A 13270-nucleotide genomic window follows, 5' to 3' on the forward strand; every position below is an offset into this window, starting at 1 on the left:
TTGGGGAATTTTAGAGATTTCAAAATAATTTCTCCAAATTCTTTGGGGTGGAAATAGGGGGGTTTAAGTTGTTACGAATAATCCTCCTCGATTAGTTTGGCCGCTATACGTACTGTACGGGTGGTCTGCCTCACCCTGTATAGATAACGTTTTGTCTGCAGAAATACGTGAAAGGTTTTGTGTTTTAAGAATGAATGTTTCTTGGCTTATCACAGTAGATTAAAATATTCCCTTACTACTAAATTATGTCACCAGAGAGCTGAAGTAATTAAGTCATTGTTGTTTCAGATGCTGAAGTCGTGTCGGCAGCTGAGTATGACAGTAAGAAGTCCGCACACTGCCGCCTCCAACGCTCCTGGTCCGTGGCTACTGCGTCAGACCTACTCCTGGATAGACAGGCAGGGTCGACCCGTCTCGCCGCCCCTGGAGTACGCCCGCGCTTCCCCACCCGTGCTGGTAGCACCGCCGCCCCCGCCCCCACGGTGGAACTACTCCCGCAACACCAAGGATAGGCCGGTTAGGAAGGTAAAATACCATGTTTGTTTATTAAGCAATATATGGTTCTGTTCGTGGACAATGCCGAAGTACAAATCAACAAACTAAATTATAGTTAATTCAGTGCTCCTCACTAAAATCTTAACAGATATCATAGACGTTAAATTGTATCATTCCAGGCCATCGGGATGTTTAAAAACCTAAATATATTATTATATTCTCATGAGGCTTAGGTGTGGCAAATTTAAACTTTCTGATGTATCGCGAATCTGTAGAATTAGTGATGAGTGAATGGGGGCTTTGCCCTCTATGAACAGAGATTAATTAATGGACAGATGTGCTGGTAAACAAAGCTCGCAACATTAATTTTGGAAAGTATACTTTTTATTCTTAAAATTTTTTGCGATTTACATATTGTCACAGCGACAATACACTAGAGTCCCTTAAATAATCTTGGTTTAAACCAGACACCATTATTAACACACCAACAATGTGGTATACTTCAAGAGCTGAGAGCCAACCGAACAAAGGGCCTAGGAGATTTTAGTTATTTTTATCTCACAGCGCGTTGCTGATATAACATATATATATATATATATATATATATATATATATATATATATATATATATATATATATATAAGTGCATAGAATATGATAGCAATATGATTGCATCGGAATTTTACAGTTGTTGTATATAGTTTGACGTACATTCTTTAGTAATTTGTACATGAATAGAAAATGGCAAATGGTTACAAATTATCTTAATTGAAAAACAAAAAGAAGCCATTTATTATTCAAGAATTTTAATTTATAAAATGTGTATAAATACTGACGAACATATCATAAGATGTTTCCAAGTAGTTGTTTATATGAAATAAGCATTAGAAATATATTTTGGTATTAAAACAAAATTTTTAATATCGATTTAATCGGTGAGTCAAAGTGGAATCAATGAGAGCATCATTCTACAAGTGGAGAGATGAAGCGATAAACATGCCGGTAATCTCCTCAATGTTGTTTTTACGCTGAGAACACTTCCGTGGAGAGGCAAGGGTACTCCGTGCACAGGGCCACCCTTCATATCGACAGGATCATCTCCCTTTGTGATCTCCAGCCCTACACCGCCCTTGTCTCCTCTCAGCTCATTATTACACCCCGTTATCGAGTCATCGCTTAGGACCAGTATACGTTGAAGTGATTTAGAATAAGTGTGGAAACGATACAAAATAATAAATAAGATATTAAATTTATCCTTGTCATAAATAAAAATGGATTGTTAAAACGTGTTTGTTAAGAGCTAATCTCGAGAATGGCTTAACTAATTTGGCCAATTCTTTTTGTAAAATATTTGTTTAAATATGAGCAAGAGGAATGCGTTTATATAACGTGAAAGATCGGGAAATTTGCCACTTCAAAGAATCATCAATCATCAATGTTATTATTTATGATGTTCCGATCGCATCATTAAAAAAATAAGTGATCGTTGCACTTGATTTTCAATGTCTTGCACCCGGGAGTTTTTATTTGTTTACGGCAATTTTACTTCGATAAGTTTAGATAAAACATAAATATTTTTCGTTTTCAAATTTAACGTAGATAGTGTGATAATATTTTACCTTTCTCTAGATTCTAAAACATCCTGCGTAATTCAGCTGTTACTCTTCTTTTGACAACGCTCTTCGAAATTTATACAATCTAAACTAATTAAACAATCTAGAAATGCGTAATAGGTATCCTTCACTCGATTGAAGGAATCCAAAATTGCCAACAATTCATTATGAGACAATTATCCAATTATTCAGTGTTTCTGGGTTTTAGATCTCGGTTTATTTTAAAAGTGAAGGTTCGAATGTTGGAATGTGGTATGTGATTACGACTTCCTGCGCGAAGTGGTCCGTGATGGCCACGTAATGACACTGTCATGGCTGTACTCGATGTGGCGGTCACCAATATTGGTGAACCAACGACTTTGAATTGAGAAAAATTAGAAGAGTTTAAAAATTAACAAAAACGGGTTTCCTGCACATATTTGAGAATATATATAAGCCAACTATTTCATTTTTTTCTTCGGAAAGTACATATATTTTTATTCCCTCTACGTACTAAAAACTGGTGGACTTGCTTGACATTACGACATGGCATTTTTAGGACTGGCCTAAGGAAAAACAGAAATGAATACTAACGTGTTTCAATGATCCATCATTTCCCAAACTACAGTACAAAATAACAAAACGAAAAACCTTATAAAAGATTACTTGTAATATTTAGACTTTTAAATTTAATTTTAATTCATTCATTGGTTGATAAACAGCAAATTTTTAATAGTTATTACCCAATTGTGTAATATTATTGAATAATAATTTTAGAGATTTAAGGAAACAAACAATATAGAAGTAAATTTATCATTTAAAGCACAATTAATTGTAAGTTTAGTCAATTTAGAATTATTCCTAGTCTTGGCAACTGTAAATCCCAAAATCTACTTGCACCGTTTGTGTTAGAGTGCTAAACACGCAGTCAATAAGAATATTTTGTATTGAAATTGTATTCATAAGTAATTATTTCATTAAACTTTTAGATTTATATTATACCAACTATCAGACTCGTTTGGTGAAACCTGAAATACTGTAATATCCAAGATATTAAAAAACCATAGTAAAATGTTTGTAATAAACTAATGAAATGCGATTCAAAAATATAAAAAGTACAACAATATTTAAAATAGAATTTTACTACAAAATACTTTAAAGGAACTTCAAGTTTTCAAACTCTCTTACTTTAATTTATAAAAATATCCGCAATAACCTTTTGTACTAAAAAAATAAAATTTTCTGTACGTTATATGTTTCTTAAATTAATATAAAAAAATAATTAAAGTAGTAACAATTTATTCATACTATTTGCTGTTATTTTTTAACATAAAAAATAGAAAACTTTTTGTTTTACAAGCAATATTTTTTTTCTCTATTGCGTATATATTTGATAATAATAATTTAGTTCATTATATACATTTGTATAATAACTTTTTGTAACCACGCGTTGTTATTTTTTTCAAAACAGTGTTACAGGAAAAAATGTTATTTTTTATCAACAACTCTTTTCATTTCATTCTTCATATCTTGTCCCCAACCTTTTTACTTTTTATTTGATATTCAATTTGAAATACTGTTTCGATGTCCTCCTGACTTCTCTCTGGCTGTCTTCGACATGAGGTATAGAGTGTTTCTATTAACCAAAAAATAGTAGAATCCTATATATATACAGCCGCATGTGTAACTGACTCACTGACTGACACATAGGTAATACTAATTCTAACATACTTCCAGAAGTGCTGGAAACGTGAAATTTTGCACGCACGTCGCACGTATCTTCAAACCTCCGGGAAAAGTCTGAAAACCTGATTTTTTTACTTTTGAACCCCTCAAAAAAATTCCCGAACGGACCCCTGTTTTGCCCTAGCAGGCTTTCCTTTGAAGCCCGATAGCGGGCGAACCGTCGGAGCTAGCTTCGATCTGACGAAAAATTCATGGTCAGGAATGAAGTGAACTACAAAAAAGGTCCAGTGACTTTTTGCTCTAACTCCATCGGTTCGGCCGCAAAACGCGATTACATTAAAATATTTTGAAAATTTTCGCCTAAAAATTTACCTTTCGGGCTCGATAGCGGCCTAAACGGTTGGTCGTAGCTCAAAACAAATTTTCAATGGGATTTAGTAAATGGCGTGATCTACAAAAAAGGACATGTAACTTTTTGCCCTACCCTCAATGGTTTGGCCGCATTACGCGTTTTAAAGTACAGATTTTTTATGTTTTACGTGAGATATTGTTTTCTGGGCTCTGTCTTAGCGGAACCTTTGAGGTTAGGGTTAGAATAAAAATCATATTTTAATACGAAACAATGTGGTCTACAAAAAAGGTCCAGTGACATTTTACTCTATCTTTCATGGTTTAGCCGTAAAACGTGATTATGTTGGAAATTTCACTCAAAAACTTACCTTCTGGGCTCGATATTGGCCGAACCGTTAGCCCTAGCATGAATGTAACATTTTTTGTAACTAGCTATTCATAGGATCTAAAAAAGAGGTTCAGCAGCTTTCTATCGTTTATCTTTCCGTAAGCCTGGTAAATGCTCTAAATGACAAATTCTTCGTCGTTACTTTTAGGTGTTTTAAAATTTTCAACTATAATTAGTGCGCTTCATGCTGGTTCCACCCTGACCTTGTATTACTACGTTAAACGAGTGACTAAAACCCCCCTCCACGTCGGGAGTTGGCTGAGCGTTAGTGAAGTTTCAATAGTAGATAGGGACAGAGTGTTTTTTTATTATGTTCAAAGACACAACACCCTCTAAAATAGGCCCACGTGTGTCATTAACCCCTTGTAACATTACCCCCCCCCGGGAATTTATTCATATGACCAGAAAATATCCTGACTAAATTAAACCCCCTGATGTCTTAACCTCCTTTAACATTAAACTCCCCCCCCGGGAATTTCCTGGCATGACAAGATAAAACCCCTTAAAAGCAAATTAAACCCCCTCTAAAACAACTAAAAAATAATGACTCAGGGTTGGGTTTTTGGTACATTTACACTAAACAATTCACAATAGCCCACCAGTGCAGTCCTTTCTCCACAGCTCCGTACTGGCTAAACCAGACGTCGTAGCTAAAATCGGACACCAGAATCGAAAGATAAAATTAAATTTCCGACAAGAAAGGTCCAGTCACTTTTTCTCGTATCTCTAACGGTTAAGCAGTAAAATGCCATTAAAGTCAAAAATTTGATTAATAAATAAAATTTCAATAAATTAGGCCTAATTTAAACTCCCAGACCCTAGTATAATTCTCAGATATAACCCGACACTGAATTCCGCTTATCCCCGAAATTGGCAAACACCCAAATGGGGGCCTGGGGGCGTAGCCCCCAGCGAGCCGAAGGCGAGTCTAAATACTTATACAGCCGCATGTGTAACTGACTGACTGACATATAGATACAAATTCTAACATAGTTCTAGAAGTGCTGGAAACTTGAAATTTGGCACGCAGGTACCTTTCACAATATGACCCGGAGGAAAAGTCTGAAAACCGGACTTTTTTACTTTTAAACCCCTCAAAAAAATTCCTTAAAAATAGCGCATTCTTCACCCCTGCAGGCATTTCTTGTAAGCCTGATAGCGGGTGAACCGTTGGAGCTAGCTTCGATCTGACGAAAAATCGTTAGTCGGGAATGAAGTGAACTACAAGAAAGGTCCAGTGACTTTTTGTCCTATCTCGTGTGGTTAAGCCACAAAACACGGAAATGTTTGACATTCCAGAGATTTTTTCACTTAAAATAAAGTTTCGAGCCCGATAGTGGCCGAACGGTAGGTTGTAGCTCAAATCTGATTGACCCATCAAATTAGCAAATTACGTTATCTACAGAAAAGGTCCAGTGACTTTTTTCCCTATCTCCATTGGTTTGGCCGAAAAACGTGATTATGTGCAATTTTTTTGAAAATGTTACGTGAAAATTTTGATTATGGGGTCGATAGCGGCGTAACCATTAGTCGGAGGTCAAAATAAAACAAAGATTAGATTTAGGAAATAATGTGATCTACAAAAAAGGTTAAGTAATTTTTTACTCTGTTTTCATTAGTTTGACCGCAAAACGCGGTTAAGTTAAAATATTTGGACATTTTCGCCTAAAAATTTACATTCCGGGCTTGATAGCGTCTAAACGGTTGGTCGTAGCTCAAAACAAATTTTTAACAGGATTTATGAAATTGCGTGATCTACAAAAAATGTTCAGTAACATTTTGCCCTATCCTCAACGGTTTGGCCGCATAACGCGTTTTAAAGTATTGATTTTTATGTTTTACGTGATATTTTTAAACTGCCCAGTGCAGTCTTTTGTCCTATACTCTGTACTGCCTAAATTATAGGTCGTAGCTTAAATCTGATGGCATAATCGAAAAAAAAATCAAATTTTCGACAAGAAAGGTCCATTCACTTTTTCTTGTATCTCTAACGGTTATCTAATATACTATACAGCCGCATGTGTAAACTGACTCACTGACTGATATATAGATACAAATTCTAACATAGTTCTAGAAGTGCTGGAAACTTGAAATTTGGCACGCAGGTTCCTTTCACAATATGACCCGGAGGAAAAGTCTGAAAACCGGACTTTTTTACTTTTAAACCCCTCAAAAAAATTGCTCAAAAATCGCGCATTCTTTACCCCTGCAGGCATTTCTTGTAAGCCTGATAGCGGGTGAACCGTTGGAGCTACCTTCGATCTGACGAAAATTCGTTAGTCAGGAATGAAGTGAACTACAAAAAAAGGTCTAGTGACTTTTTGTCCTATCTCGTGTGGTTAAGCGACAAAACGCGGGAATGTTTGACATTCCAGAGATTTTTTTTGCTTAAAATAAAGTTTTCGAGCCTGATAGTGTCCGAACGGTAGGTCGTAGCTCAAATCTGATTGACCCATCAAATTAGCAAATTGCGCGATCTACAGAAAAGGTCCAGTGACCTTTTGCCCTATCTCCATTTTTTTGGCCGAAAAACGTGATTATGTGCAATTTTTTGTAATATTTACGTGAAAAGTTTGTTTTTGAGGTCGATAGCGGCGAAACCATTGGTCGGAGGTCAAAATCAATCAAAAGTTAGATTTAGGAAATAATGTGATCTACAAAAAAGGTCTAGTGACATTTTACTCTATCTCCATTTGTTTGTCCGCAAAAACGCTATTAAGTGAAATTATTTGGATATTTTCGCCTACAAATTTACATTCCGGGCTTGATAATGGCTAAACGGTTGGTCGTAGCTCAAAACAAATCTTCAACAGGAATTAGGAAATGACGTGATCTACAAAAAAGGTTCAGTAACATTTTGCCCTATCCTCAATGGTTTGGCCGCATAACGCGTTTTAAAGTTTTGATTTTTTGAGTTTTACGTGAGATTTTGTTTTCTGGGCTCTATTTCAGACAAAATCTTAGTTCTAGCCCAGATTAAAAATTTGATTTTAATACAAAGTAATGCGATCTACACAAAAGGTCTAGTGACCTTTTACTCTATCTTCCATGATTAAGCGTAAAACGTGATTATATTGAAAATTTTACTTAAAAACTTACTTTTCGTGCTCGATAGTGGCCCAACCGTTGGCCCTAGCTTAAATGTAAAACTTTTTGTAAGTAGCTATTGATAGGATCTACTAAAACGGCCCAGCAGCTTTCTATCGTTTATCTTTCCGTAAGCCTGATAAATGCTCTAAATGGCTAATTCTTTTGTCGTCACTTTTAGGTGTTTTAAATTTTGCAACTATAATTAGTGCGATTCATGCTGGTTCCAGATTGACCTTGTATTACTACGTTAACGAGTGACTAAAACCCCCCTCCACATCGGGAGTTGGCTGAGCGTTAGTGAAGCTTCAATAGTAGATAGGGACAGAGATTGTGTTTTGTTTAATTTTATGAACTATTAGTTCATTGTCAAAACTCTGGCGTGGAATGATAATTTCCGAAGTAATTTAAACCCCCTGATCAACGTTTTATTTTGATAAAAACTCCTCGTGCCCAGACACAAATTTACTAGAAAAGTACCACGCGTTCTTTAACCGCCGAGAACATAAAACCCCTCTCCCGGAAATTTCTTGGTTGATGAACTCCTGATTAAATTAAACCCCCTGATCAACTTAATATTCTGATAAAGGTAGTTTTAAATTTATTTACACTATATCTGTTTACACAACAGCTGACCAGTGCAGACTTTTATCCCAAGCGTTGTACCGACTAAACCAGAGATCGTAGCTTAAATCTGATGGCATAATCGAAAGACAAAATTAAATTTCCGACAAGAAAGGTCCAGTCACTTTTTGTCGTATCTCTAACGGTTAAGCCGCAAAACCCCCTCAAAGTCAAAAGTTTGGGTAAATCCGGAAAATGAACCTATGGTATACATACGTCCTCTGACTTTGGTTAAAACCAAATTCTTCTTGTCTCCAAATTTCGCGAACACATAACTTAACTCTTCTACCACATCAATTGACTAATATTGTACACCACACATCTTTTGGCTGAGCGTTAGCGAAGCTTTACGACCCGTAAGATTCTCGAGAACGGATACATAAAGTTTGGAAACATCACGTCTGAATTTAACCAATCACCGAATTACGCTTATCCCCGAAATTAGCCAACACCCAAATGGGGGCCTGGGGGCGTAGCCCCCAGCGAGCCGAAGGCGAGTCCTATAATATATACAGCCGCATGTGTAACTGACTCACTCACTCACTGACTGACATATAGATACAAATTCTAACATACTTCTAGAAGTGCTGGAAACTTGAAATTTGGCACGCAGGTACCTTTCACAATATGACTCGGAGGAAAAGTCTGAAAACCGGACATTTTTACTTCTAAACCCCTCAAAAAAATTCGAGAAAATTCATGCATTTTTCACCCCTGCAGGTCTTTTTTTGTAAGCCCGATAGCGGGCGAAACCGTTGGAGCTAGCTCGGATCTGACGAAAAAAATTCATAATCAGGAATGAAATGAACTACAAAAAAGGTCCAGTGACTTTTTGCTCTATCTTCCATGGTTAAGCGACAAAACGCTCGAACATTTGACATTCCAGAGATTTTTTCGCTTAAAATAAAGTTTCGAGCCCGATAGCGGGCCGAACGGTAGGTTGTAGCTCAAATCTGATTGAACCATCAAATTAGCAAATTATGTGATCTACAGAAAAGGTCCAGTAACTTTTTGCCCTATCTGCATTGGTTTGGCCGAAAAAAACGTGGTTATGTGCAATTTATTTGTAATATTTAGGTGAACATTTTGTTTTTGGTGTCGATAGCGGCAAAACCATTGGTCGGAAGTCAAAATAAAACAAAGGTTAGATTTAGGAAATAATATGATCTACAAAAAGGGTTGAGTGACTTTTTACTATATCTCCATTAGTTTGACCGCAAAACGCGATTAAGTGAAAATATTTTGAAATTTTCGCCTACAAATTTACATTCCGGGCTTGATAGCGGCTAAACGGTTGGTCGTAGCTCAAAAAAATGCGACCTAATAAGTTTTAGTAAACGACGTGTTCTACAAAAGAAGTCTAGTAACTTTTTGCTGTATGTACTTTAATAAGCCTGAAAAACGCGATAAATAGCAAAATATTTGTCGTGAATTGGAAATTTTTGGAGTTTTAAATATATATTAGGCCTATATGTGACTAATATTTGTGTAATTCAATCAGGATTCAGGCTTTGCTAGGTTAACGAGTGAATACAACCCCACATAATAAGTTGGCTGAGCGTTAGCTATGCGTCCATAGTAAATAGGGACATAATAAATTTTTATTTTGTTCACAGACACAACACCCTCTAAAAAAGGCCCAAGTGTGTCATTAACCCCCGGTAATATTAACCCCCCCGGGGATTTCCTGGTATGACCTGATAACCTCCTGAGTACATTCAACCCCCTGATGTGTTAACCCCCCTGGTAACATTAAACCCCCCCAGGGAATTTCCTGGCATGACCTCATGTCCGAATTTGACCAGTCACCAAATCTCTTAACCCCCCTGGGAAGTTCCTGGTATGACCAGATAACCCCCCGGAGTCTTATCCCCCGGTAACGTTAACCCCCCCTGGGAATTTGTTCAAATGACCAGACAATATCCTGACGAATTTAAACCCCCTGATGTCTAACCCCCTTAACATTAATCACCCCCCCCCCGGGAATTTCTCGCCTTGACTAGATAGTCTCCTGGTGACATTAAACCCCCTGTTTCCACTTAAAATACTGCCTTAAGGTCGGTTTTTATTATGTTTATACTAAACAATTCAAGATAGCTGACCCGTGCAGACTTTTCTCCCGAGCTCATTCCTGGCTAAACCATAGGTCGTAGATCAAATCTGAGGGCACAATCGAAAGACAGAATTAAATTTCCGACAAGAAAGGTCCAGTCACTTTTTCACGTATCTCTAACGGTTAAGCCGCAAAACGCCCTCAAAATCAAAAGTTTGGGTAAATCCGGAAAATTAAACTATGGTATACATACGTCCTCTGACTTTGGTTAAAACCAAATTCTTCTTGTCTCCAAATTTCACGAACACATAACTTAACTCTTCTACCACATCAATTGATTAATATTACGACCCGTAAGATTCTCGAGAACGGATACATAAAATTTGGAAACTTCACGTCTGAATTTAACCAATCACCGAACTACGCTTATCCCCGAATTTAGCCAAACACCCAAATGGGGGCCTGGGGGCGTAGCCCCCAGCGAGCCGAAGGCGAGTCTAATATACTATACAGCCGCATGTGAAACTGACTGACTGATATATGTATACAAATTCTAACATAGTTCTAGAAGTGCTGGAAACTTGAAATTTGGCACGCAGGTACCTTTCACAATATGACCCGGAGGAAAAGTCTGAAAACCGGACTTTTTTACTTTTAAACCCCTAAAAAAAGTTCCTCAAAAATCGCGCATTCTTTACCCCTGCAGGCATTTCTTGTAAGCCTGATAGCGGGTGAACCGTTGGAGCTAGCTTCAATCTGACGAAAAATCGTTAGTCAGAAAATGAAATGAACTACAAAAAAGGTCCAGTGACTTTTTGTCCTATCTCGTGTGGTTAAGCGACAAAACGCGGGAATGTTTGACATTCCAGAGATTTTTTTGCTTAAAATAAAGTTTCGAGCCTGATAGTGGCCGAACGGTAGGTCGTAGCTCAAATCTGATTGACCCATCAAATTAGCAAATTGCGCGATCTACAGAAAAGGTCCAGTAACTTTTTGCTCTATCTCCAGTGGTTCGGCCGAAAAACGTGATTATGTGCAATTGTTTTGTAATTTTTACGTGAAACTTTTGTTTTCGGGTTCGATAGCGGCGAAACCATTGGACGGAGGTCGAAATAAGACAGACGTTGGAGTTAGGAAATGAGGTAATCTACAAAAATGTTCCAGTAACTCTTTACTCTATCTCCATTGGTTTGGCCGCAAAACGTGATTAAGTGAAAATATTTGGAAATTTTCGCCTAAAAATTTACCTTTCGGGCTCGATAGCGGCTAAACGGTTGGTCGTAGCTCAAAACAAATTTTTAAAAGGATTTAAGAAATTGCGTGATCTACAAAAAATGTTCAGTAACATTTTGCCCTATCCTCAACGGTTTGGCTGCATAACGCGTTTTAAAGTATTGATTTTTTAAGTTTTTACGTGATATTTTTAAACTGCCCAGTGCAGCCTTTTGTCCTAAGCTCTGTACTGCCTAAATTATAGGTCGTAGCTTAAATCTGATGGCATAATCGAAAGACAAAATCAAATTTCCGACAAGAAAGTTCCAGTCACTTTTTGTCGTATCTCTAACGGTTAAGCCACAAAATGCCTTTGAAGTCAAAAGTTTGAATTAATCTGGAAAAGTAGATAAAGTTGGTCAATTTTTCACTCCCAAAACCAGTAATCTTAAGCTCGGACATAACATTTCCCCGGTAACATTACCCTCTGGGAATTTCCTGGCATGGCTAATATACTGTTTCAAATATACTAAACAAATTGTATATAGAATCCCATATATATACAGCCGCATGTGTAACTGACTCACTGACTGACACATAGGTAATACTAATTCTAACATACTTCTAGAAGTGCTGGAGAAGTGAAATTTTGCACGCACGTCGCACGTATCTTCAAACCTCCGGGAAAAGTCTGAAAACCGGATATTTTTACTTTTGAACCCCTCAAAAAAATTCCCGAACGGACCCCTGTTTTGCCCCCTCAGGCTTTCTTTGAAGCCCTGTAGCGGGCGAAACCGTTGGAGTTAGCTTCGATCTGACGAAAAAAATTTCATGGTCAGGAAATGAAGTGAACTACAAAAAAGGTCCAGTGACTTTTTGCTCTAACTCCATCGGTTCGGCCCACGCAAAAACGCGCGATTACATTAAAATATTTTGAAATTTTCGCCTAAAAATTTACCTTTCGGGCTCGATAGCGGCCAAACGGTTGGTCGTAGCTCAAAATAAATTTTCAATGGGATTTAGGAAATTGCGTGATCTACAAAAAAGGTTAAGTAACATTTTGCCCTATCCCCAATGGTTTGGCCGCATTTACGCGTTTTAAAGTATCGATTTTTCAAGTTTTACGTGAGATATTGTTTTCTGGGCTCCATTACAGACACAACCTTAGGTTTAGGCCAAATTAAAAATTTGATTTTAATACAAATTAAAGCGGTCTACAAAAAAGGTCTAGTGACATTTTACTCTATCTTCCATGGTTTAGCCGTTAAAACGTGACTATGTTGAAAATTTCACTCAAAAACTTACCTTCTGGGCTCGATATTGGCCGAACCGTTAGCCCTAGCTTAAATGTAAAATTTTTTGTACCTAGCTATTCATAGGATCTAAAAAAATGGTCCAGTAGCTTTCTGTCGTTTATCTTTCCGTAAGCCTGGTAAATGCTCTAAAAGGAAAATTCTTTGTCGTCAATTTTAGGGGTTTTAAATCTTGCAACTATAATTAGTGCGATTCGTGCTGGTTCCAGCATGACCTTGTCTTACTACGTTAACGAGTGACTAAAACCCCCCTCCACGTCGGGAGTTGGCTGAGCGTTAGTGAAAGTTTCAATAGTAGATAGGGACAGAGTGTTTTTTATTATGTTCAAAGACACACAACACCCTCTAAAATAGGCCCACGTGTGTCATTAACCCCTTGTAACATTAAACCCCCCCCCCCGGGAATTTATTCATATGGCCAGAAAATATCCTGACTAAATTAAACCCCCTGATGTCTTAACCCCTTTTT

General features: G+C 37.2%; 1 protein-coding gene across 4 annotated transcripts in view; it reads left to right on the forward strand.

The window, feature by feature from the left end:
- The first annotated feature begins 292 nt into the window (after positions 1-292).
- The window catches only part of LOC124364673 (whirlin), a 322655-nt gene continuing 309677 nt past the window's right edge, over positions 293-13270 (forward strand). For all 4 annotated transcript variants that reach the window (XM_046820333.1, XM_046820334.1, XM_046820335.1 and 1 more), the window contains exon 1: positions 293-525. In XM_046820333.1, the coding sequence (XP_046676289.1) occupies positions 316-525 (210 nt within the window). In that variant the 5' untranslated portion in view covers positions 293-315. The remainder of the gene's footprint in view (positions 526-13270) is intronic.

This window comes from Homalodisca vitripennis, chromosome 6, assembly GCF_021130785.1.
Source record: "Homalodisca vitripennis isolate AUS2020 chromosome 6, UT_GWSS_2.1, whole genome shotgun sequence".
Taxonomy (NCBI): domain Eukaryota; kingdom Metazoa; phylum Arthropoda; class Insecta; order Hemiptera; family Cicadellidae; genus Homalodisca; species Homalodisca vitripennis.